This window comes from Conger conger, chromosome 4 (genome assembly GCF_963514075.1).
Source record: "Conger conger chromosome 4, fConCon1.1, whole genome shotgun sequence".
NCBI lineage: Eukaryota > Metazoa > Chordata > Actinopteri > Anguilliformes > Congridae > Conger > Conger conger.
Genome location: NC_083763.1, coordinates 34,242,480 through 34,270,309, shown reverse-complemented (window position 1 = coordinate 34,270,309; position 27,830 = coordinate 34,242,480). Strand labels below are relative to the sequence as shown.

Sequence of the window (27,830 nt, the reverse complement as noted above, 5' to 3'; positions counted from 1 at the left end):
CCCACTGTAACCTTGACGGAAACCACTTACAAATTGCAGACAGAATTAAGGTCAGATTAGAAACATCTACAATCAGAAAATCATAAAACCTATACTTTGTGTGTGTGTGTGTGTGTGTGTGTGTTTAACCAAGTGAATCTTACCTGAGCACACACTCTCCCACTCACTCTTTTGGTGATATTTATTACAGTCAAATCTTCCCAACACCATGCAATTTTGTCATTTTTTCTGTTCCTGTATTTTCTTTACTGTACGACCTACTGGGGGCGAAATCCAGGTTTTGATTAACAAATCACTTCAGTCAAACATTCAGTCTAAGCCAAATCATTTATTAAAAGAGACAACAATAATACAAATATAAAACACAGATATGGATGTGAACAAGATTATATAAAATTATTTTATAAAACATCTGTCACACAACTGTAATAATCAAATACAGGTTGGTACTGATAATATTAAATCCTGCATATCACTGCAGGTAATGTTTTCATGAAGGCAAGATTTTAACTATTCAAAATTGAGTTTGCTGACAGCAAGGACGCTACAATAAGTTAAATTTTAAAATAAATGTTGCTTGCAAAAACAACTTTTTTGCTTATGAACAGCTTGACTATGTGTGGGTGTGTGTGTGGGTGTGTGAGAGACTGTGTGTGTGTCTGCATGCATGTAGTTTGGGGTGGTGGTGTTGGAGGGGGTGGTTAGTCATTGGGACAAGCTGATCATTTCAGCATGTCTGTGTGTGCATTACAAAGACAGGTTGACGGTTTCATTCTTCAGCTTTCCACCAGTAAAAGTGTGGATCATAGCAAGCATCTGACCGTGTTTACTCAGCTCCTCGTCCTTCTTCTGCAGCTTGGCCTCCAGCTGCGACTTTTGCAGCTCCAGGGAGGAGGCCTGTGATACAGGGGCAGAAAACAACCATCTTCAATCTGTGCCTACAGCCCTTTCGAGTTCCACCACCCCAAACACAGACACTTTCTCACTAATCCACATTGTGTAAGCTGGTACACAGGGCACTAAGAAAGGTTGCTTCGCTCCATGTGTATCATTTATAATAATTACCAATAATACAAAATGTGCAAATAATTTTCATGGTATGGGGGTGGCTAGCCCTAAACCCAGTCCTCACCCCAATACTGCATTACAGAGCTTTGGAACAGAACACTACAAATTCAGATTCATGTGTGCAGGGAAACACACAAATGATACTGCTATAGTTACTCTCATGATTTGTTGACTTACCAAAGGTGGAACTAACAGCTGTTCTCTATGATCTTTAGTTTTCCGCAATGGTGTATTTTGAAAATTCACATGCTTCAACTTTGCTACCCCTATTATATTGTCAAGCTATAGTTTAAACATTATGTTAGTGGAATTCCAAGCTGGCTGTTAACCCAACTAGCAACATTATAGCCATAATTCTAATGGTAGCCTCTTACCGTTAGAATTAATCTTATAATTTACTAATAAATCAACATTTAGCAATATTCCATTACCTGCCAAATGTCTCATGAAAAACAATTTCCCATTGATTTCATAATCTTTTTAAATGCTGTTTATACAGACAGATGAGTGAGTGAATTTGAGAGGGTGGTCCTCAGCTGGTGTTTAGTATGATGCCCTGCTGATGTGAAGTTTCACCTTGATGCTGGCATCTTTCCTGGCCTGCTCAGTCTTGTTAAGCTCCTTCCTCAGCACGTCGATGGTGTCCTCCATGTCCATCCTCTCTCGCTCCCTCTCTTTGGAGCGTTCGTCCTGCCGCTTCAACTCCTGCTGCAAGTCTGAGCCAGCACAAAGAGAAGAGCCTTGAGGTCAGATTAGAACACACAGGTAACCTGTAGAAAAAAATGCTCAAGCTAGGTTTTGAAACAGCTGATAGCGGACCAGCTACCAGCACTAGCTGGTTGACCAGCTCATACCCAGCAAGACTAGCTTAAGGCCAGGTTGACCAGCTTAATTGTCAAGCTGGTCAAGCTGGCATAGATAGATTTTACAGCAGGGTACTAGCGTGTGTAGCGTAGTGGCTAAGGTACATGACTGGGACCCAAAAGGTCACTGATTCGATCCCTGGTGTAGCCACAATAAGATCCGCACAGCCATTGGGCCTTTGAGCAAGACCCTTAACCCTGCATTGCTCCAGGGGAAGACTGTCTCCTGCTTAGTCTAATCATCTGCACGTCGCTCTGGATAAGAGCATCTGCCAAATGTCAATAATGTAATGTAATGTGTGAACCTAAAGAGGAAAAAATTGATGCATGTGAGCAGCCTGAAAAAAATGGCGCAAGATGTGTACCTGAGATCTCTCCTCCTCTCTCCTGTAGGTCTGAATCGAGGCCTTTGATCTGCTCCTCCTGTTCTGCCAGCTGGGTAAGAAGTCTGAGGGCGAGAGAATCAGCTGCCATTCATCACCCCAAAAATGATTCTTCCCCAGAGAATATTGACACTTTTTAAACTAATTTCCCACAACTGACTAACCAATGAACAATGAAATTTATACATGACAATTACGGTATTTAGAAGATGTTTTGAGCACTACTGACATTAGAATTCATACAAGGTGTGAATCAATGCTACATGGAAATGATAGGTTGTTTCATTCTGTTGAACAAACCTCTACTATGCTGTAACAACCCAAAATACATGAGCATTTCACTCCATTGTTTTTTTGTTGCCATCTGAGATCAAAACATTTAGCCATATATGTTCAAAATTGTCATGTGAATGCCATGGCCTATCAGTCCCGGCATCCATAATTCAAAACCATTGTAAATCCCTTCCTATCATTGAAAAAAGCTTACTGACATGTTGACTCACCCTCTACCTGTGTTTATAGTCCAGGCCAGGGTTTCAAAATATGCAGTTGACGGGCCGGCACTATCAAAACATCATTTAGCTGTACAATAATTCAAGCTTATTGGTTGAAAATTGGTTCTAATTGCCACGGCCAATGGTGTTTCAACTTCAGTGTGTTCACAGAGAAGGGGAGGGATAAAAAGTGTTGTGGTTTGAGCGTATTTGTTGCTGCTCTCTTGACCGTTAGAAGTCCGAAATTACCTATTGTACCAATGGAATGGTTGCAAACTTGCCACGTTGACTCCACGGACAGTGAAGAAGATGGTGAGGGAGGCCATAAAGAACCCAAGCATCACAGTTAAAGAATTGCTGAGATTTGTTGCATCTTGGGGACAAAGTCTCAAAAAGAAGCATAAAATGGCACCGCTACACCAATCTTTGGAAGGGTGGCAGGGTGGAAGACAGCCCTTACTGAGCACAATAAACAAAATCAAGTATCAGGAATTTGCCAAACCTCATTGGAATTATGACAGGAAGAGAGTGCTATGGTCAGATGACACCAAAATGTTATGTTTTGGCCATAGACACCATCCATATGTTAGGCGCAAATTTTAAACTAGAGGTGACAATCATTGTGATGCTTGTTTTTGGGGAAATGCATTTTTCATTGTTGATTCTATTGAATCAATAAGGCACACTACACTTTTTTTCCAGTATTTTAGATATAGCTATCCACCAAGAGAAGGATAGATATAATGCAAGATAACAAATAATAATCATCAGTGTCATGAGTATAGTCAACTATAGAAATGAGAGGATAGGCTATATGGCAAAAATGTGTTTGATATACTTTGCTGTTATTGAAAAAGTTTGGCGTTTCCAAGACCTTTGGCCCATCCTCAGCCTAGTACAATTGAGAACCCTATCAACCATGTTGCTCATTGTGTAGACACTGCTTTATTCTACCCACGAGTCTCACACCTGTCTTGACTCCCCCTCCACCTCTGCTGAGTCTCACCTGTCCTGATGTAGTTTTAGACTCTCGTTCTGCTTTCTCAGAGTATCAGCCTGTTTGTTCAGAGAGATGTGGGCAGTCTGCAGCTCCTTCAGCATCCTCTCACACTCACTATACCTATAGGACACAGAGAGAAAGCATAGGAGGTATACTGACAGCTGATATATCCTCAAGGACACATTAAAGTTATTATGAGAGCTTTACATGACAAAGGTCACATTAAAAACATTACTTATTTTGTATGTCTTACATTTAAATTTCTCAGAGCAGCAGTGCAGTGCAACTGGTATGAGGTTACCCTGCCCTGTTCCCACTGGCCAAGAAATGTGTACAAGTGTGATTGTTTAGCATACTTATGTGCAGGTGTCGGGTACTTGTGCTAGTATAGGATACTACACAGGTAGTATAGAATACCTGTGCAGGTATATGATACCCATGCAGGTGTAGTGTATCTGTGCCATGTAGGATATGGGCGTCGTTGTAGGATACCTGTGCTAGTATGGGATACCTGTGCAGGTGTAGAATACCTGTGCATGTGTTGGGTACTTGCGCTAGTATAGGATACCACACAGGTAGTATAGGATATCTGTGCTGGGATATGATACCTGTACAGTCTTAAGACACATGTGCTAGTTTATGATACCTTTGCTAGTATAGTATACCTGTGCAAGTGTAGGATACCGGTGTCATTGTAGTGTACCTGTTTGGTGTAGGATGCCGGTGTCATTGTAGTGTACCTGTTTGGTGTAGGATGCCTGTGCAGGTGTTGGGTACTTGTGTATTATAGGATACCTGTGCTGGTGTATGATACCAGTGCTAGGATAGGATACCTTTGCAGGTGTGGTGAACCTGTGCAGGTGATGTTTTAGTGTACCTTTGTTGGTGTAGGATACCTGTGCTAGTATAGAATACCGGTGGAGGTGTTGGGTACCTGTGCTAGTATAGGATACCTTTGTCATTGTAGTGTACCTGTGTTGGCATAGGATACCTGTGCAGGTGTAGGATACCTGAGCTAGTACAGGATACCGCACAAGTAGTATATGATACCTGTGCAGGTGTAGCGTACCACACAGGTAGTAGAATACCTTTACTGATGTATGATACCTGTGCTAGTATAGGATACCTGTACTGATGTATACCTGTGCTAGTATAGGATACCTGTACTGATGTATGATACCTGTGCTAGTATAGGATACCTGTACTGATGTATGATACCTGTGCTAGTATAGGATACCTGTACTGATGTATGATACCTGTGCTAGTATATGATACCTGTGCTGGTGTAGGGTACCTGTGCAGAAGCTCATTGTAGGAGCCCTTTAGACTCTGGTGCTCCTGGGAGTCAGTCTGCAGGCGGGTGTTGTGCTGCAGCAGCTGCTCGATGTCAGCCTTTGTTCGCTCCGCCTCCAGCATCTGAGTGCTCAGGTCCCCCTGCAGCTCCTCCTTCCTCCGCTCTGCCTCCTTCAGCAGGGACGCCAGCTTCCGCGCCTGTCAATCACCACATTCACGCATTCTGTATGTGTGCATACACCTGATTGTGTGTGTAGTTACCCGTGAATACACATCTGTGTAAGGGTATTATCATGTACATGTGCATTTACAGCCGGTGTGTCTGAAATGGCTTGCTATTCACCAATTACTCATCCGTAACTAGTGAATGTCCATATAGTGTGCTATATAGCTTACTAAATAAAGTCAATTTGGAGAGCAGAAGTCATCTTTTGCAAACGGCGTCATCACGTAGGCAACATGATGTCACTGAGTGAGTGACATCCAGAGCTGGATGGACAACCACCATCTAAAGCTCAACCCAGGTAAGACTGAAATGATATTCATCCCTGCTAATACCTCTCCCCATCTGGATCTCTCCATTTCCCTCAGAGATACCACACTCAGGCCATCACCCAGTGCAAGGAACCTCGGCGTGGTGATGGACAGCAAACTGTCCCTTTCCGAGAACATTGCGGCGGTGACCCGGTCATGCAGGTTCTTCCTATACATACGGAGAATCCGCCCCTTTCTCACCCCCTACTCGACCCAGCTCCTGGTCCAAGCGATGGTTCTGTCCCGCCTGGACTACTGCAATTCCCTCTTGGCTGGCCTCCCAGCGTCCGCCATCAGACCCCTCCAACTTATCCAGAATTCAGCAGCTCATCTGGTCTTCAACCTTCCCAAATACTCACACGTCACCCCCCTGCTTACTTCCCTCCACTGGCTGCCTGTCATGGCTCACATCAAATTCAAAACATTGGTGCTAGCCTTCCAAGCAGTTAAGGGGTCTTCCCCAGTTTACCTACAAAAAATCGCCAGACCCTACACCCCTGCCAGACGTCTTCGTTCAGCCTCCACAGGCCGCTTGGCACCTCCCCCTCTCCGAACCTCCATCTCACGCTCACGACTACTGTCTGTTCTGGCTCCACGGTGGTGGAACGAACTCCCCGTTGAGGTCAGAACTGTAGAATCTCTCCCCACCTTCAAGCACAAACTGAAGACGCACCTCTTCAAGCAGCACCTCTCCCCATCCCTCCCTACCTCCCTGTGAACCTTAATTGTTGTCTTTGTGATTTACTTTGTGTTTCGGTATTTTTAGTTGGCTAAGTAAGCAGTATTTGGATAGTTAAGTTTGGTCACTTTTGCTTTGTTGTTTGTTTGTTTATTTGTTTGTTTAAAAAAAAAAAAGCGCACTTATCCCTGGTTATGGGTATGCACTTTGTTGTACGTCGCTCTGGATAAGAGCGTCTGCCAAATGCCAATAATGTAATGTAATGCAACGCGCTGCTGCATATAGCCAAAAAACCATTAACAAACTTATATAGCCGGTCCTTAAAACATTATTTTAGGTGTGGGACATGTAAAAGAGCACATTTGCACTAAACGTCTACAACACATCCGCCCTATACATTTATATCCGAAAAATAAACAGAACACAGGGTTAGAATAATGCTGTTGGCGCTTTAATTCAATAGACTGGATGTAACTTACTTGTTCGTTACACATAACATTAATTGTCAACTAAAAGACATTATAGCGTTTTAGCTAGCTAACAAACAGTGCCACTTACTGGATGAACAGGGTTTTGAATTATTGGATAATGAATACAGTATATTAGGTTTTATTAGGGTAGTTGTACTTTATTATAATGCCCAATGGAAACGCATTTGTCATCAACGTGGCAAAACCCAGAAGAGCTATTCTTTACTTTGAATTGCTCCTGGACCACGCCATTGTCTCTCACAGCTTAAAATGAGAATGAAAAAAAGGTTTGTGTACACTATCATAAAGTTAGGGAAAATGCTGGTTGCAAAGCATTGTGGTTTCGTATCCACCTTTCTAATGACCACAGTTGTTCACTAGATTTTACGGTGGATTGTGGGATATTTCTAGTGCCCTCAAAATGTGAGTAAAATTGGATTTTTGAATTTGGACACTAGAACATGATGGCTGACAGCCAATCTAGTTTAATAGTTAGTGATTAGTGACATTTCAGACACAGCCAGTGTCTTTAGAATGCGCTAGTATAGGATACTACACGGGTAGTATAGGACACCTGTGCAGGTACATGATACCCGTGGAGGTGTAGTGTATCAGCGCCCCTCCCGATTTCCAGTGAAGGGAAGGGAAAGGTGTTTTGTCATTGTATAATCACACTTATAGAGAAGAATAGCCGCCCAATGCCAGCCAGGAGTCAAAATATAGCCTGCAAGTGCGTGTGTGTGTGTGTGTGTGTGTGTGTGTGTGTACTCATACAATATGCATGCTATACGATAAGTCCTAACTAATCATTGACTTTGTTATATTTTACTATATGCTAATGTATTATCATGTACCAATCAGAGGTAGAATTATGTAAATTGTTATATTACACTCTATGCTTATGTATTAACTGTGCACCAATCAGAGGTAGGATAATCTATGTATTAGCAAGACACTTTTTGATTAAATATAGCGGAGACTGCCTCCGCCTCTTCAGTTCATGTTTGATCACCTTTGTGTGTGTAAGAACTGGACTCTTTCTGCAGAGAAATAAATCTGTTTCTTCTTGGATATACTTGGTCGTGCCTGGTCATTATACGGAGAAATTCCTCAGCTCAACAATTGGGGTAGTCGGCAGGATCCTCACCAACCACCCCCTTGCCCCTTATCATATCCGGCATTGGACGGTGAGTATATTGCTTTACCACATCCTTAGGTAATGCTGAGATTGACATGCTATTTATAGGTGAAATTACAAGAGGATAAAAGAACAGTTAATTTTGAGTATAAAGGCATGGGAAAGACCTGGTGCATCTAATAGGAACATGCGCTGGCAAAAATTCCCCTTGGGGGAAGTACGGGGGACAAACTCTACAAGTCTTGTTTTCTGGTATTCAGTTGTTGCTTGTTGTCTGTTGAGTGCTGAAATAAGTCCTCAAGGTGAGGTAAAAGTCCTATATAAGAGAAGCAAAAGTCCTCAAGGAGTAAAGGCTGTCCTCCAGCGGTAGCTGAAAGGCAAAACTTAGTATTGGAAAAAGTCCTTAAAAAGAGAAGGCACAAGACATTTCAGGAGAGGCAAAAGTCCTGCAGCTGTTACTAGCAGGCAAAAAAATAAAAGACCACTCGTGTAGAGGCAAAGAGGCTAGAAGAGCTTGTCTCGAATGTCTGTATCGTATGCAACGTGTACAGCAAGTAGCAGGCTGATTATTGTTGGAATATTTGTTGAGGTATTTGTTGTGTTGTGGGTCTGACCAGTACTGTGTTATTTATAATGTGATTATAATAACTATAATAGGATTATAATATAACATTGTATAATATAATAATTGGAGAAAAAGTGATGGATGCAGAAATGTTAGATAGATCCAAGGTACAGGCAGTAGCAGGGATCATAAATCATTATGTAGAGATAGAATTGCTGCAAACTACAAAAGTTAGGCCATTGGTACAGGGAGTGCATATTGTAAATCAGTTCAAATTGTCTGGTGGATCAACCAGACCAGACATTTATAAACATTAGGAGACAGCAAAAGAAGTAGACTATAATGACAATTTTAAATTAAGAAAATGCTAATTTAACAGGTAATATATACATAAACTACTAATAAGCATTATTGGACTTGACTAAAGGTAAGACTATGAAATAAATAATAAATAGAAAGTCCTCTGTTCCATCCCCTTGTGTACTCATTACACCTCTGATTCATTAAATAATTAATGTGATAGGTCTAAACTATAGAAATGGGTATTTTGATATAGCAAAATAAATGCATTTAAAGATATAATAAGACACCAACACCCCATGGAAACAACAAAATAACTGCATCTACTCAGGGTAGGGTGTTGTTGCACTATAACCAGTCAGAAATTAAGTCAATGCACAATATATAAGATACTTTGAGCCCCCAATAAACAGTTAATATCTATTATAGATACATATACATACACCAGAAATAACATTTGATATTACACCAGATTAAGTAGCAATATGGGAAACACAACTTCAAAAGTGTGGTTAAAAAAACAGGGAAGTCAAGAATTATGATATAAGCTGTAAAGCATTACAGCATCTGATAAGCATTAAAACTCCCAAATCGCATTGCTAGTCTTACAGTGAAAGTCCTTAACTCAAAACACAGAGGGGGGGAAAAAAGAAGAGAGGGGGGATTGAATAGCTTCAGCTGCATTTTGATAGTAAACCCACATCATTTTTCCCCTTTGCAAGAGAAGTTTACCAGGGCAAAACCACTGAAGTAGGCTACAAGCGTAATGCCCTTCATGGCCACAGTTCTTAGTGGAATACTGCAATTTAACAATCCACATGAGCAGAAGTGATCTATACCTAAATAATTTAGCTGCCAATGTGTTGGCACTCACAAAATGCTCTGCAGTGACATTCAAATGGACCAAAATGTAATAAAAATAAATTCTTGTGAACTGTGATGATTTAAAGATTTTGCAAAGGTTTTTCAACAAGGGATTAATAAAAAAAGAGGGACCAGATGTCAGCCAGCTGTTCTACTGAGAATGAGAACTGGGCTGGACCCTACTAACTTATGTAATTGCTGAAATAATAAAAACAGGGTTGTGTCTTTTGATTTAAGTTATCCTCCAAAACAAATGGGGAAAGACATCTGAGACAAACAACTAGCCATACAAATAATGTATGAACCTACCACACAATGTTCCCATTCAATCCCAGAAATAGTCAAGCTCATTATAACATTACATCTTGCATTTTAGATCAATTCAAACAACAATAGTGCCACAGCTGGAATATGCACATATTTTGTCCTGCGTTGGATATAATTTGACGTGGCACCAGATTACACACGTTAACTGTGCTGTTTAAGATCTGCCTCATTCACAAAATGTGTACGCAGGGCCAAAATATATAGTACAAATAGTATGCAGTACCATTTGCTGATTGTGTAATGAGCTGTATCCTTTGTAAATAAGGCATTCATTTCAGGCAGACTGCGACCACACCAACATACGCTCGTCAGGCGCATTTTGCACTGCGAGCGTCAATCCAAAAGTCAATCCAAGAAGGTCTCTTATGAAACACTGATATTCGGACTAATAACACTAACATACAGTCCCCTCCAAAAGTATTGGAACAGCAAGGCCAATTCCTTTGTTTTTGTAATACACTGAATACATATGGGGTTCAGATAAAAACAAACAAGAGTTCAGAATTTTACCTTTTATTTCCTGGTATTCACACCTCAATGTGTTAAACTACTCAGAACACAGCACCTTTGGTATCAGACCACCCAATTTTTAGGTAAGCAAAAGTATTGGAACAGAATACAGAGTAATAGAATATAGAGTATTTAAGCAAATGAAAGCAAATAACACTTAATATTTGGTAGCATATCCCTTGCTTGGAATAACTGTATCAGGCCTGTGACCCATTGACATCACCAGGGTTCAGAATCTTAGCTTTTAATTTCCTGGTATTTACACCTTGATGTGTTAAACTACTTAAAACATAGCCTAGTGGTTATGGTACATGACTGGGACCAACAAGGTCGGTGGTTAGATCCCCGGTGTCCACAATAAGATCCACACAGCCGTTGGGCCCTTGAGCAAGGCCCTTAACCCTGTATTGCTCCAGGGGGGGACTGTCTCCTGCTTAGTCTAATCAACTGTCCGTCGCTCTGGATAAGAGCGTCTACCAAATGCCATTAATGTAATGTAGTATCCCTTGTTTGCAATAACTGAATCAAACCTGCGACCCACTGACACTGTTGCATTCTTCTTCTGTGATGCTTGTCCAGGCTTTTACTGCAGCCTCCTTCAGTTGTGGTTTGGTTTGGGGGGGGGTGTTGCGTTCAATCGTCAGGAGGTGAAATGCATGCTCAATTTGGTTAAGGTCTGGTGATTGACTTGGCCAGTCTAAAACTTTCTAAAAGACTTCTTAATTCATTGCTGCTTCCATCATTAATTACATTATCAATAAAGATTAGTGAGTGCACTCCAGAAGCAGCCATGCAAGCCAAGCCATGACATTTTGGCCTTTCCATTGTTTTGGTAGAGGTTAATCTTGGTCTCATTAGTCCATATAACTTCGTTCCAGAACTTTTGTGGCTCATCTCTGTAGTTCTTCGCAAATTGTAGTCCCGCCTTCCAAAATCTTACTACTGGCGAGTGGTTTGCGTCTTGTGGTATAGCCTCCATAGAGCTGTCCTTCTTCGGTTGGTTGTGTCAGTAACTAGTTTTGATTATTGGCATTGAGACGCAGGTGAAACCTTTTGTAAATAATTTTAGCAAACTTGCATTGTTCACATTACTGAAGTAGCCTGCTCCGTTTTAATCATGTGGAATGCTGTCTGGTTTGTCTCTATCACTGCCCCCCCTCCCCCTCCACAAAAACCACGCTGAGAGTTTATTACTTTATAGCTGCCCACTCCCCCACCCAACCCTGCCGCCCAACATTCCACATGCTGAAAGGAACAAAGACCTTTTAATTTGAAGTTAGGATCTTACTGAAATCATGTTGTTGCATCCTTATGGTTGAAATCTGCATTTTAGAAGCAATTCCAGTTTCGAGTAGAAACCAAAGAGGTGCAATTTGGTTTTGTTACATGGAACACGTTTTTCTTGAAGGTGTAGTTTGCAACTGACTGTATTTAGCAATTATGTGTCTAAAAGTATCACCTTTGTTGTTGGAAGCAGAAGGAAACTCTTTCTTTAGGTATACTATAATAACTGAGCTTGAGTATCATTTAGAAGGTTTATGTTCGGTCTCCTTAGAAAGAGACTAAAATCATGAATCACAATATTATATTGAATATAAAATTGAATGAAAATATCATACTGCTCAGCCCTGCTTCTAACAAGAAAAGGTAACTTTAATAAGTAGATTGCCAGTTCAGCTAAGTCAATTCTGCCTCTCCCAGTTTCCAGTTTTGCCCCTCTGAGGGCAAGGTTCTCCCCTCCTTTTGTTTTAAGCAGATAAAACCTTCCTTCCTTCACATGGTTGGCTTTTTTTACATTATTGGCATTTGGCAGACGCCAAATGCCACACCGTGACACACCGTGACACGTCCAGGGAGTCAAGAGAGTGAACATAAGGGGTGATACTGCTGCTGTGGAGTCTTACAGCTGCTGTGGCAATTTTCATATTTTTCCATCAATGATTTCAGGAAGATTCATGTGATCTGCCTTCTGATCTTTGAAACTTTCATTTCAGTTTCGTGGGTCTGTTTTGAGAGACACATGCTGGGGTTTGGCACTTTCTTTCATTATTTTCTCTTGTGCCTCCTACATGTCTTTGTTTGTTCCTTCTTTGTTTATGGTCGTTCCCTTGTCATTAGATTTAGACATTGATTTTTATGTTTTATCTTAATAAAATCTTAATCACAATTTCCTTGTGAGTTGTGCAGTTTGATATATGTTGATCCAACAGGTTGCTCTGCCTATCAAATAATTTTGCAATTGATTTGATAACTGATATCTTTTGGTAATAATTAATAAATTAAATCAAATATTTGTGCCAAATGTTAAACGAGGGTGTTGGCTGTTAAAATTGCTCTGTACTTCACCTTAAACTTCACTTCCCCAACAGTTCAGATAGCCTCACCCCTGCCCTGTGGAGATCGTTTGTGATGTGCGGTCTATTACCCAAATAATGTGAAACAGGGAATGGTAATGATAGCTGTCTCGTTAAACTGGTGCTCTTATGTTCTCTATGAAATAACCATTGAATGTCACCAAGATTCTAATCCAGATATAAAGCAAACTGTGTATGAAATGTTAGAATTATATATGTGCAAAAATAACCTATAGCTATCCTGTAATACCATTCATATGCTAAAGTAAACAGATTTATGGGGAAAAGTGTGTGTAATCATACTGTAGACTGTGATTCTTTAGGCAATTTATTGTAATTACTATACCGGATGTTGTTATTTAAATCAGCGGTTTCGTATCAGTGCAATACTATGTGTATTTTTCACTGTCATTTTCTTAGCAACAGTGAAATTCCTTAGCAATCAAACAATTATTGTACTGGGCAATCAACAGGGTGTGTAGGTATGCTCAGAGCAAAGCCCTCCCAGTGCGTCAGCACCCCATTCCAGTCTGCTCTCTCCCCTACAGAAGGCACTTCCAGTGTCGTGGCCCTCTATGACGACGGAAGCCCTCCAACCTCTGCTGTCCCCCCCTGACCCCCTGTGAGAACTTCACAGTTGCAGGGGGGCTATGGAACTGCCAGTCTGCCACACGGAAGGCTGACTTCATTACTGATTATGCCTCCCTCCTGTCCCTACAGTTCCTCATGCCTCACCGAGACCTGGATTACACCAGAGAACACTGCCACCCCCGCTGCCCTCTCATCCTCCTTCTCACACACTGTACATCCGGCCGTGGTGGTGTTACTGGTATGGCGATCTCCCCCTCCTGGAAATTCTGTTTTCCCCCTCTTTGACCTATCCTTATCCACTTTTGAATACCACAATGTCTCAATCACCACCCCATTAACCTCCATATTGTTGTTGGTTATCGACCTCCAGGGCCACTGGGAAGTTCTCAATGAGCTTGACACCCTACTCGCCTTGTTTCCAGAGGCGTTCACCTGGAAGTCTCCCAGTCTGCTGCCTTCCAACCACTACTCAACTCCTTCGACCTCACCCTGCAGCACCCCAACCCACAAGCCTGACAACCTCCTTGACCTGATCTTCATGAGGAACTGCTCCTCTAATTTTTTTGGTTTCAGATTTTTTCCAAATTTCTCCCAATTTGGTTGGCAATAGTAGCCAACCGCGGCACTCCTGAACCGTGCATTTTCCGCTCTGCTTTCCTCTCTCTCCTCAGCACTTCACTCTCTCTGTCCTCTTGTCCCTAGGCCTGCACGATCTTCCCCTCCCAGTCCATGGATGTCTTGACACTCTACACCTACGAGCAGCTGAGAAGTGGGGGAAATCCAAAGACCCATCTGACCCTTTCTTCCTACCAGTCTCTCCTGATGGCATTGTCTTCTGCCATTACCACCACCAAGGTAGATTACCATCAAACCAAAATGTATAAGTCCACTTCTAACCCTTGTCAACTGTTCTCCATTTTCTCTTCTCTCCTTCTCTTCTCTCCTCAGCATACCTCCCCCGCCACCTCAGTCCTCCTTCACGACCACCACCGCCACTCTGCCCCGCACCCTCTCTGTGCCTGCCCTGTTTCTCCACTTTCCCTCTCCCCACGAACACTGATGTTTCCTAACCACATGTACCTTCGACCCAATCCCTTAATCTCTCCTACCAGTCCAGCTTTAGACGTGGCCGGCTCAATGGAGACTACACTCCTCTCGGTCAATGAATTGCTTCAGGCTGCACAAGCAAAATCCCTCTCCTGTCCCGATCCTTCTAGATCTCTCTGCGGCCTTTGACACAGTCAACCACTCCATCCTCCTATCCTCCCTGGCAGCTACAGGGATCTGCAGCACAGCCCTAGAGTAAATTGAGTCCTACATCTCTGGTCACTCCTCCCAGGTTATCAACCCCTCGTCCCCATATTACAGCAGTTCTCCAGGGCTCAGTCCTTGGCCCCCTCCTCTTCTCCATCTACACTAGCACTCTTGGCCCTGTTATCTCTGCACATGGTATGTCATACCACGGTTATGCTGATGACACCAACTTTCTCTCCTTTCTCCCATCTGACACACAGGTCTCTACCTGCATCTCCATCAGCTAGAGACATCCAGAGCTGGATGGACAACCACCATCTAAAGCTCAACTCAGGTAAAATGGAGCTAGTCTTAAACTCTCCCTTCTCAAATTTTTCCATTTCGCTAGGGGACACCACAATGACCTCGTCCCCCAGTGCAAGAAACCTCAGAGTGGTGACGGACAACAGGCTGTCCTTCTCTGAGAACATTGTGGCCGTGACCCGGGCATGCAGGTTCTTCCTGTACAACATCCAGAGAATCCATCGCTTCCTTACCACCTACTCAACTCAGCTCCTTGTCCAAGCAATGGCATGCGCCGTCAGACCCCTAACAACTGATCCAGAATGGCTTGTCTAGAATTCATTACATTACATTAATGGCATTTGGCAGACGCTCTTATCCAGAGCAACATACAGTTGATTAAACTAAGCAGGAGACAATCCTCCCCTGGAGCAATGCCAGGTTAAGGGCCGTGCTCAAGGACCCAACGGCTGTGCGGATCTTATTTTGGCTACACTGGGATTCGGACCACCGACATTGCGGGTCCCAGTTATGTACCTTAACCACTATGCTACAGGCCGCCCTATTCAATGTCCCCAGACACTCTCACGTCACCCCCCTGCTCATAGACATCCACTAGCTGCCTGTTTTCACTCCCATCAAATAAAAAAAGGGGCGCTTGCTTATCAGGCAGTTAAGGGATTAGCCCCAACATACATCCAAAAGCTCATCAATTCAATTACATTTATTTTTGTACAGCGCTTTTCACAGGAGACTGTCAGAAAGACAGAGTACAGAAGATAATTAACACAGAAGTGAATTAAACATATCAGCCCTAAGCCCCCGATAGCATACGAAGCAAACAACTTCCTTAGGGGAGGAAAAACCCTCAGTGGCATGAAAAAACTTGTTGATGGGAAGAACGCCGCTATAGGCACATGCCCATCCTCCACTGGACTATAAGTTTGATTTGTGAAACTACTAAGTAAACTAGAAACTCCATATAACCTATCATATGCCCTACACACCTGCCAGACCTCTCCGTTCCACTACCTCCGGACACCTGGCGCCACGCCATTGTCACACCTGCATGTCCCAATAAGACTGCAGCCTGTTCTGGCCCCACAATGGTGGAATAACCATCCTATGGACGTCAGTACAACAAAGTTTTGACCATTTTCAATCGCAGACTGAAAACTCACCTCTTCAGGCTGCACCTTTCCCTCCCTATCTCACTGTAATAATTAGCCATGTATGCCATACATATGCTATATGTAATAATTGCACTTATTTTAGTATGTGGGGTGTTCTAGCTGGCAAACGTGGTATTGCTACTTGGATAGTCATCTGATTATTCTACAAGGGTTCAAGTATTTATCTACAGTGCCCATAAAAAGTAGGCTCTGGACTTTTTCACGTTTTATTATTTTATAACATTGAATCAGAATGGATTTAAAGGCTTTTTCAACAGAAAAGGAAAGTGAAAATTAATCTCTACAAATTGATCTAAATAAATTACAAATGTAAAACAAAAAATAATTGATTGCATAAACATAAAGTCAATATTTAGTAGAAGGACCTTCTTCAGAAATTACAACCTTGAGTCTATTTAGGTAGGTCTGTATGAGTTTTGCACATCTGGACACTGCAGTTTTTTCCCATTCTTCTTTACAAAACTGCTCCAGCTCTGCAAGTCCTGCCACAAATTCTCAATTGGACTGAGGTCTGGACGTCCACTTGACCACTCCAGGGGCCTCATTTATAAAACTGTGCTTAGGATTCACGTCAAAAGGTTGCGTAAGCATGAAACCTAGGACGTGCGTACGCAAAAAAATATTCAGATTTATAAAACAGTGCATACGCACGTCCCACGCCAGTTTTCCTTTATAAATCACAATCAACTCTAAATGTGGCGCAACTTTGCCAGCTTCATGTCCCGCCCACAGTTGCCTATAAATAGGGAGTGAAACACCCCTAATGAATATGCATTTCACGAAGACGACAATGGCAAACGCTGAAAAGAAGGCCAAGAAAAGGGATTTCAGCCATTTGATTGCCTCTGAAAAGCTACAGGTGTGGGAATTATCCTGATTGATTGTAAATGACGAACAGTTCTGCACAACGAATGTGATGATGACGATGATAATAATAATACACGTTATTTGTCTAGCACCATTGAAAACACAGTTACAAAATTAAGAGATAAAACAAACAAAAATTAATAACAATAAACACATTATAAAACATAATATATGAATATGATAACAATATATGAAACTATGCTCGTATCTGCCCGACTGACGCATTGTAAACGGCATCAGTGCAGCGCAATTTGTCCGACTGTTCACCATATTATTTATGAGAATACATTTAATAACATGAAGTATTGTTTAACAATTCGTCTACATATTTGAGGGATTTTACAACAACATCTCCGTTTATATTTATCATCCTAAATCATATTTTTTGGGCACTCCAGGGAGCATCAATCAAACAGCTGTTTGTTTATTCGTTGTAAGAGAGGCTTTTATCCGTTTTTGCAAATTAACTCTTCGTATATGATACGTGAGAGGTAATATTTCACTACATTACATTGCATGGCATTTAGCAGACGCTCTTATCCAAACTACAACAAAGTGCAAATTAAACACAAGAACAAGTGCAAAGAGGACCTGAGAGGACAGTATAGTTCCGAGTCCTAGTGTAAACATGCAGAAAATCAGAACCCTTTAAGAGTACAATCAACAACAATGAATTTCGATTTATTTTACACAGTGGCATCTGTTGTATATCATTTTCGACTTCTCTCGTCGCCAAATGTTGTGTTGCACTTAGGAAGGGAGATAACCCGTATAGCGAGATTCAACAACTCAACACTTTAATAAGTATAACAGGGACGAAGCACGTTCTTACAGCAGCCATACCCAGCCACAACTCCCGGCAAATCTTTATACCTTTTTACATCCTGTTTCACTTCCCGTTTTCCTGGTCTTACGTCACGAGCATTAAAGGCACAGTTTCTCATTTCTCCAGTTAATGTGCGTACGCATGGATCAGAGTTTCCGTGGAGAACCGCACATTTTCCCGTCAAGTTCGTTTTTTATAAATGCCAAAGTTTGCTTAGAAAGTGGCGTACACATTATTTTGTGCCTACGCAACGTGAGGCCCCAGGACTTTTGTCTGTAAGCCATTCCTGTGTGTTATTCACAAAGAGGTAACTAAGATACGGCAAACAACTCCTCCTCGGAAGTGGGATGTTTTTGGATGGCTGAGAGGTAACTTGAGAGGACACTGGTATTGTGCAAGGCCTGTTGCTACTCGGCTTCATACTGCACCTTTGGAGCTTAAGCCTCTACAGGTCATGTATGCCTTCTATTTCATTGTCATTATATTCTGGGTATATTGTGGGAATTTTAATTGGCTCACGAAATATAGCTCATACGGCATTAACTGTGTCATTTGTGCAAAGCATTAATATGTGCCCACTTCTACTAATGTGCAGAGAGAAGCTGTCTACCAGTGGGAATTTCCACTGAACTGTAGCAGCGTGAGCAAATATGTGTCATAGGGCATGAATACCAGTAAGATGAGAAAATCAGAAACATGTGTTTCAAATATCATCATGAGCTTGCAGAAAAACAGGACCGGAAGGTGCCATACTGGATTAACCCCAGAGCTTAGAATTGTTGGCAAGCATGCCTTAGAGGGTCTACAGTGCCTAACGCATTATTATTTTGTGGTTGTGTTTTGTATTTACAATAACTTAAGATTATTCCTTTCTAGTGGCCAGGTATTTGGCATCTTCAGCATCCGATTTTACATTTAAAGACTTATACAAATGAATGAGCTCAATACAACAGCTATTACCATCATAGTTATCAACCATTTGCTCACTTTATCCTATTATTGATTGGTTTAAATTAATATTTTACCTGGCCGCACCACCACCACATTTTAGAGCTTTAAATATCATTATTTATTGCATATTGTGACATTTCTTGCAGTTGCCCCACCTGACTTACTGGTTGTGCCACCTGATTTTTGCAGCTAATTTCAAATTAAACAAGCTTCTACTTGGACACCTGTATTAGGTTTTGGCATTGCTATCAAATCCATACATATAATTTTAAAATAGTATAAAGAGTTTTATGATAAAATAAAATTTTCCTAGTTTTACATTGGTTGTGCCACCTGACATGGAAATTGTTGCCAGCCTACCTACAAGTTGAAAGTACCTATTTTCATCAATATTTGAGAGAGATCTTCAAACCTTTTCACTCTGCCATAAAGGTCCCTTGGGGTCCTCTTGATGATGCAATATCCTGTTCACTGTTCTCTTCACTTTGTAATAAAAGTCCCATGTTTACGGTTGTGCCACCCTGACATTTGAGAACATACAAATTGCCGGACAAAAGTTTTTCAATTATCTCAACCGCTTTAAAACTATTGGTATTTGTAAAATTAGGTTTATTTGAAAGGTTTCAAACATAAAATCATGCCAGTTTTTTTATTTTTTTTTATTGGCATGACCTTTTTTTAAAGTACCATTTTTAATAGTTTTCTTTGTCTGTACATTTGCTCGGATGGTTGCACCGCCTGACATTTTGGGGGTTTGAGATGCCAAACATAAAATATGTATTATTTGAATGTACCGAAAATGTATTCAAATTAAATTTGAAGTTTTATAGAATAAAGTGATACATGGCCTGAATTGAACACATTTTTTGAAAAGGAAATAATGCACTCGGACACAAAAATATGCATGTCATGTCATTGACCCTGGACCCGATATGCATATTGAATAAAGCTGTTGACTCTCACTTGTGCAGAGCTGTTATTGTGTTACAGATTTGTATCCAGCAATATGACCAAATGTAACTGACTGTGCTTAATCAACTGTCCTCAAACAAAGACTGTTGTTTGTACAGAATGATACTTAACTTATTAACCGCACTACGGGGATGGGTGAAATTATGTGAATTTAATGGTCTTTTCTCACAATGTTTTTCTATTTAGTGCCTTTTACAAGGCAGCATAAATTGCTCCAGAAGTAGAAGTGCTGCCAAATAATCCCTCCATGTGCAATCAGCTCTCTTAGAGTAAAACTATTCATAGCATCCTATATGAAGTAATTCAGTTCACCGTTTGTCTAAAAAGTATAAAACTATATTTTCAGAAAACTACGCATGTTTGTATCTCTCCATGATCATGTAATAAAGCTTTTTATGAAGACATTTTTCATATAACCCAGAGGCAGACATTATGAATAAATTGCTATTGGGTTCACGCCCAAAAAAGTGTTGTGTCGAGTGGACCAAACTATTCTTTCTGTTGTTTTTTTTTGTGTGTGTGTGTGACTACGTACGTAAGCCTGGCTGTCATTTTTAATTTGTCCATGGTAAACCCAGACACCCCAAGCAAGGGCACTGCAAACGAGACCTGATCCAGATTTTCACCAAATGGAGAGTTAAATTTGTATTCCTTCTCTGATAAATTAATTTTCTTGTGTTTTTACTGGTAAATGTAACTGGTAAGCCGGAACCATACGTTAAATCACAACCGGTTCATTTTTCATTGCTGTTCTAAAGCATGCATCAGCAGGTAAATACAAGCTGTCTGAATGACGATGAACGTATGTTACAGCCAGTGTGAACATAATGAGATCCATAAACGATAACGATTCTTTTACAATCGTTACACCCTTTACAAGTACCAAAAGAAAGTTACACATGATTTACAAAGCACCTGCAAGGTGAGGAAAGCTCTATGTAATGGCGACACCATGGGCCGTCTGGAGCATGCATATATAAATTGTGTTATCTACAGGAATTTCAGAGGGGTGGACAACCCAGCTTTGTGCAAAGACACAAATTCTTGGTCATTACCAGCCGAGTCCTATAATGATACAATTGCCTGACAACAAAGATAACACTGAATCTGCCCCCTGTAATTTGTTTTCCGCTAGAAGTAAATTGATTCACTGCTGAGACAAATATTTAGACAGCTGCAATAATAAAAATAAACAAATAACCATGTGTCCAATTCTGTGAACTGTTGCTCAAGTTGTTCCAAAGAAATACCGAAGAGGTCCATTGTCAGAATTCAACCAATCTCATCTGTGGTTCTGGCACAATTACTGAGCTCAAATTGAAGTTAATACCTTGTAATAATGTAATTCTACATGAAAAAATTGGTGTGTGTAAAACCAGCCTTTTACTTTGTGTACAGATATCATCATGACTTTAAATTATAAAACAACAGAAACCAGGTGTAGCCTCAAATGTTAACTAATGCAGCACAAAAACTGAAACTTGGCATGACCTTTTTTTCTGAAAGCTGATAGCTGATAGCCGATAGCCGAAACATGTTTCTCAACCTGAGATGTGGATATTGGAACTTTGGACTTGGGTCTTGACTTGACAGAAAATAAATGTCAGTTTTGCAGCTTTACAGAAAATAAATGACTTGAGACTCGACTTGGACTTGGACGTTAAAGAATGATGACTCAAATGACTTGTTTCTGTTCATTTAAGGTTTTCAGTTTAAATATTATAATAAATATTAAACACGTTAAATGTTGAAAGTTACACTCCAGCTGTAGACTATTTCTGGTTAGCCACACACACACACACACACACACACACACACACACACACACACACACACACACACACACACACACACACACACACACACACACACACACACACACACACACACACACACACACACACACAATGACAGTATGATACACAGCCGGATCTTTTGGCTCCGGGGCATTTGTTAGTATGCACATGAGCCTCATATATTACTCAGTTGATTATTCGCAGCTGTATTAGTTCACAGCGTAAAAAGCCAGCCATGCGCAGCTCCCCCAGATTATTACCCAGCCCAGTTATGGAATTGATTTTTAATATCCCCTTTTAACATTAACTTGTGTAAACCACAAACAAAGTGTAATTGCCAAAATAACCTTTACCCCTCTTTTAGAGAGAATTTGTTGACGCCACTTATAGCCCTGTTGTAGCCTATTAATCCAACAAAGATAACGATGATGCTGCACAAAAGCCATCTGCTTAGTAGCTTAAGTAGTAGTTTATTCAGCTGTGAATAAACATTAAGAAAAGTTTTATCTTTTTCACTAGCTCGAATTATTATACATTATATATTGTAAATTATAATAAAAATGATATTCGTCGTCATACTTTTTGAACAGGTTTGATAGATTGGCCAATAATATAATTATTAGACAGGCACTAAAACCGTGTCTTTGTTTTCTCTTTATATAGGTAAGATAAATAAAAATAATAATAATAAAAATAAGTGACTTGGGGCTTGACTTGCCTTAACTAAGGACTTGGCTTCACTTGACTTGTCCAAGAAAAAATGACTTGGAACTTGCTTGAGACTTGGACCAAATGACTTGAGACTTACTAGTGAATTGAAAAAGAGGGACTTGGTCACATATCTGTCCTCAACTAAAATTTGACACATTATTGTACTTGTGAGCAGCAGCTGAAAACCCATCAACGGCATGGTTCCTTTAAATCAATACTTGAGTGAATCATCGTTAGTTTGATTCACAAACCTTTTCGAGCTGTGAAAGTGCTCAAGTATACAATTATTTTATCGTCAATTGTCTGTCCGACCCAAGAGTTGTCCATCATTTTGTCCACATACACGTCTGTGTGTTTGTGTGCATATATACAGTGGGCTCCTGAATTACTGTGTGTATATATATATATATATACATACACACTGTAAACTAAATACATGTGGCTATTGATATAACCTTTATTTTCCAACATGTATAAAGTATTGTGCTTTATTAATGATGCAATGGAATCAACTAATCTTTTCAAAGAAAAAATTATTTCCCCAAAAAAACAGGGCTCAATTATTGGTACCTCTGATTTAACACTTTGTGCAAACATACCTGAGTTTTTTCTTATAATACGGGTGAAGAACACATTGGAGGGATTTTTGACTGTTCCTCCATACAGAACTCTGCAGAATCATTGATATCCGCACTCTCCAGTTCAGATGACAAGTTTTTGTTGGGATTTAAGTCTGGATGAGTGTGTGCGTGTGGGTGTGTGTGTGTGCGCGCACGGGCAGGCATGTGTATGTGCAATTCCTCACCTCGGCCTCAGCCTGTGCTCTCTGGCAGCGGTACTGTGCGATGAGTCGGTCAGCCTGAGACAGCGCCAGAGCTTTGGCCTCCAGCAGGTCCTGCAAACGGCTCTCCTTAGACTGAAAAAGAAGAGAGCAGAGCAGTGGGTGTGCAGCAGTGATGCAGTGAGTATGTACTGTAGAGCAGCAGTGATGCAGTGAGTATGTACTGTAGAGCAGCAGCAATGCAGTGAGTATGCACTGTAGAGCAGCAGCAATGCAGTGAGTATGCACTGTAGAGCAGCAGTGATGCAGTGAGTATGCACTGTAGAGCAGCAGAAATGCAGTGAGTATGCACTGTAGAGCAGCAGCAATGCAGTGAGTATGCACTGTAGAGCAGCAGCAATGCAGTGAGTATGCACTGTAGAGCAGCAGCAATGCAGTGAGTATGCACTGTAGAGCAGCAGCAATGCAGTGAGTATGCACTGTAGAGCAGCAGCAATGCAGTGAGTATGCACTGTAGAGCAGCAGCAATGCAGTAAGTGTGCACTGCCAAGGCAGAAGAGGATACCGCTGTTGTGTGCAAAATGAGAATTTCAGGTACATACTGCCAGTGCACAAATCTTCTGCTCGTACACATCCATGATCTCCGACACTCGCACGTCCTTCACCTGCTCCTGTAACTAATCAAACAGATACTTCATTCAGTGTTAACTACCATATACACAAACCCACCCCACACACAGACACACACACATACACACACACACACACACACACAGGCTCTGTTCCTTTAAAGGCTTGCTATTTTTCAACTTAAAAGTATCAAAAAAACAACTAGGATCAGACTGTGTTCACTTCTGCCCAATTGCGTACTTACCTACCTGAATTGGTAATTATAAAAATAATAATAATAATTAATAATAATAAGTGTTATTCTATAGACGTTTCTGTGCGTGACCCTTCTTTCTTTGTGTACTGTATCTGAAAAGCATATGGCCAATGGAAGGAGGAGGAGCGCAAGAGGAAAAGTGTATGGATTGGCTGGACAATGGTGCAGCTTTCTTAGTGAAAGAAAGGGTGGACTTGGTGGCTAACCACTAACAAAATGAATGGTCAGCGTTCAGTAACGTTAGGTAGTTGCCATTATAAAAACCTAAATTAGCTGAATGTTCAGTAGTGTGCTTTTGTTGCTACAAAGGTCGGCAGCAGGTTGTCTAGCTTACTGCCCCAATCTACTGAAGGGGAAAGGCGCCCACCCATGTAGCCACATTTGTTCTACCATAGATACATTAACAAAACTAGACAATATATGCAAAAAAATAAATGTGACAATGAATTGATGCATTTGAGAATATGCCTGCTTATGTTACATCATTTTGCCGTGCGACAGGCGCTAATGTAGGTCTGTCCCATCCTCATAAGCTAAGGCCAGCTACCACATAGCTTTGCTTCACTGGACAGCGAAGTCAGTCGTGCCAGAATAATCTTGCAGTTTTATTGGTGGGTGAGCTTCATAATCTTTGGGGTGCAGGCTGGGTTGAGAATGGGGAGGTGACGTTTTTTTATTGTAAACACAGAAGTCAAGCAAGGAAAGAAATCCTGCATAGCATGCCTTTAATTGAAAACGCACCTCCATTCCGCTCTGAAGCTTCTCGATGAGGTTGTGTATGCTATGGGGGGACGAGCTGGGAGGGTTAGCACTCATCGTGGGGAAGGTCCTCCCTAATGTGGGTGGAGACTGTATGGACAGCTCCACCTCCCGATGTCGGTATGCATTGTTGGCAGCAATACATTCTCCCAGGCTGAGAAAAAGGTAGAGGAAAAGTGAGCCAAAGAGAGGGAAGAGTGATAAAGAGGGATTGAGAGAAGGCCAGCGAGAAAGAGAGGGATAGAAAGGCTGAGCAAGGATATTTCCTATTCATAATCTAACTTTGGCACCAATTTATGTTGTGAAGACATGCCAATAAAAAGGCAGAAGTTGGAAAATGGTGGGTGAATTAGAGGGAAATATGTGCATAAGAATCACAGGTGGAAAAGAAAGACGAGACTAAAAGAAGGAGGGACAGCGAGGGAGGGAGAAAGAGCATTCCATTGTGACAGGGACATTTACACAATTGCAGGGAAATCAGGGAGGGGTGCAGCTTCCAGAAGGATCCGCAGTGCAGTTTGCACATGTTCCCTGCGGTCCGAAGCCAGGGCCAGGGACAAGGGCGTGACCATCCGCTGGTCCTGGAGGGGCAAGAAAGAAGGCGTGGCCAAAAAAAAAAAAAAAAAAGGAAACAAGCCGATCAGCCACAACACTGTTCCTACAGTTCCTCGAGCACAAAAAAACGAAAACTTTCTTTATCAAACTCAAAAGCATTCCACATGGATTTCAAAAGATTCCCATATTAAACTCAAAAGTGTTCCATATTAAACAAAGGTTTCTCAAAATCTTTTCATATTAACCAATAGAAACCAACAAACACGTTTGGATTTTACAAACCTGTTGGGCTAATGCGGACATATCATGAAATTTCATGTTTTGCACGGATGGTTGACTGTTGTGCTAGAGTAGTGTTAGTTCTGCAAGATCCTGTGAAAGGTTCCACAAGATCCTGCAAAGTATTTTTTCTTCTTACCATTAAGGGGCTATGTAGAGAAGCTACAGATATGGAGGGGAAAAATAATCATTAAAAGTTATACCTGCAAAATCCTGTAGAAGCTGGTTTCCATATCCCGGACGACCTGTTTGAACTGGCTCATTAGCTGCAGAACCTTCAGGACCACCTCCGCACCCACCTGGCTTTGGGTCACAGTAAAGTACAGCTATGACTTTACCTGCAATAACACTGGAAACTGTATGCCAGGCAGCTTGTAACCTCAACAATGTTATCAGGCCAAAGCAAGTTGCATTTTTGAGGTCGGTGTTTGTAATAGCTCAAATAGGTCAATCCAAAATGAGATGCGTTAAATCCAACTATGCTTTGCTGCCGCCTGTCGAACTATGTAAATTAAGTCCAGAGAGAAATAGTTTTCTTTGCTCTGATTTGATAAAATCCTTTCAAGCCCCAACCCTACTAGCAATGGTGCAGGGGTTGCCATTTTCTGACAAAATAACATTCTTACATCATGAGCAACATAATATATATGTCTAACATTCCCAAATGTCAATTGCCTGTGTCTTGCCTGAGTACCTGTCTCATGTACACCTCACCTGGACTGCCCGTCTCACATGTGCATCTGACCTGGAGTACCTGTCTCAGGTGCATCTCACATGTACCTTTCATTGCTCCAGCATTACCAGTGTAATTTTATTTATTTAATTTTTAAGAGTATCATCTCTCAGCTCTCTCTCGGCCACAGTCTCACCTGAGGTCAGAGCTGGTGGCTGGGCAGCCGAAGCCTGTGTCCATATGGCTATTGGAGAGCAGGAGTTCCACCTGTGACACGCAGAGCTGGGAGCTGAGCTGCTGGGACACTTGCATCTTCATCTCATCATGCGAGCTCAGCAGTTAGCACGTCAAGGACCAAACACACCATTCATCTCCATCATGCATGACTAATACTAACTCACCACAACATACAGCTCCAAAAAAGAAATTACCATTTCATCACGCACAGCTAACACGGCACAAATTCACCATCATGCACAGCTTAAGGTATGATAGGGTCAAGTCATCATTATACAGTCATAGTGCTAGTTCAGTACTAACAAACCAGTGTCTCCATTACACATGCTAATACAATAAGAACACACCACTGATTAATACTAATGCAGTACTAAATCACCACATAGTGCCAACAATAAAAAGCATAAAACTCTGATCACACACAGCTACTGACACATAATGCCAACTCCCCATCACACCCAGCTAATGTTACTGCAGTACTCAAGCTAGGAGTAAACTGGATAAGAAGGTGAATTGAGCAGAAATCAAACTACAGCAGAACACAGCTCCACATACAGAAGTGTGTATACTCATTGCATCTGAACTGTTTGTTTCATGACAGTGGGGGTGTGCAGATTTTGATTCTGTGGTTGTGATGTGCACAGGAAATACGAAAGTAATGTTTGCCACAGCAAACACAGAAAACAATGAGCTAATGCAGCATTAACTCGTACACAGTGAATGCTAACAAAGTGCCAACTTGCAGAAAGCTAAAACTGCACTATTTTGCACACCGCTAATGCCAATGTCACACTAACCCATTCACAGCTAATGCTAGTGGTGCATTAGCTGTGAGTTAGTGTGACATTAGCATTCTCGGTGTGCGAAATAGTGCTTTGTGCAAGTTGCCACTTCATTAGAATTATCTGTGCACCACTAACTCACACACAGATCATTCTAATGAAGCGCCAGAAAGCTAAAACACTAATTTGCACACAGCTAATGCTAATTCCGCACTTCCGAACTCAGAGTTCATGCTAATGAATGGCAACTCCCACAAAGCTAATGCAGCACTAATTCGCACACAGCTAATGCACCACACTGTCACCTCAGTCAAACACAGCTGGCCCTAAACCAAAGGGAGGATATCAAGCAGCAGATCCATCACACGGGCAGCCCGAACACAGTGCTTCTTCACCTGCAGCTCACTGAGCGGCATGCCTGGACCCTGAAGCAAGCCCAGCAGCACCGGCAGCAGGAGGTCCAGAAAGGCTCGGGCTGACCCAGACGGGAGAGACACGGCCACCTCCTGAGGGGGGAATCAAAGGGGAAAGAATGGCAGCAAGATGAAGAATGGAGAGGACAGCGGCCACAATAATATATACAAGGTGGTCCT

The 27,830-nt window shown here is 41.5% G+C and overlaps 1 protein-coding gene across 3 annotated transcripts in view; it reads right to left on the bottom strand.

The window, feature by feature from the left end:
- Window positions 1-313: 313 nt before the first annotated feature.
- cip2a (cellular inhibitor of PP2A) overlaps window positions 314-27,830 on the bottom strand; it is a 37,580-nt gene continuing 10,063 nt past the window's right edge. For 2 of the 3 annotated variants that reach the window (XM_061239988.1, XM_061239989.1), the window contains exons 11-22: window positions 27,584-27,743; window positions 26,415-26,556; window positions 25,749-25,848; window positions 25,174-25,292; window positions 24,694-24,865; window positions 23,669-23,743; window positions 23,091-23,201; window positions 5,103-5,299; window positions 3,815-3,928; window positions 2,297-2,379; window positions 1,645-1,784; window positions 314-897 (exon numbers count right to left, since the gene is read on the bottom strand). In XM_061239988.1, coding sequence (XP_061095972.1) covers window positions 748-897; window positions 1,645-1,784; window positions 2,297-2,379; window positions 3,815-3,928; window positions 5,103-5,299; window positions 23,091-23,201; window positions 23,669-23,743; window positions 24,694-24,865; window positions 25,174-25,292; window positions 25,749-25,848; window positions 26,415-26,556; window positions 27,584-27,743 — 1,563 coding nt within the window. In that variant the 3' untranslated portion in view covers window positions 314-747. The remainder of the gene's footprint in view (window positions 898-1,644; window positions 1,785-2,296; window positions 2,380-3,814; window positions 3,929-5,102; window positions 5,300-23,090; window positions 23,202-23,668; window positions 23,744-24,693; window positions 24,866-25,173; window positions 25,293-25,748; window positions 25,849-26,414; window positions 26,557-27,583; window positions 27,744-27,830) is intronic. The other variant, XM_061239990.1, reaches the window with a different exon arrangement.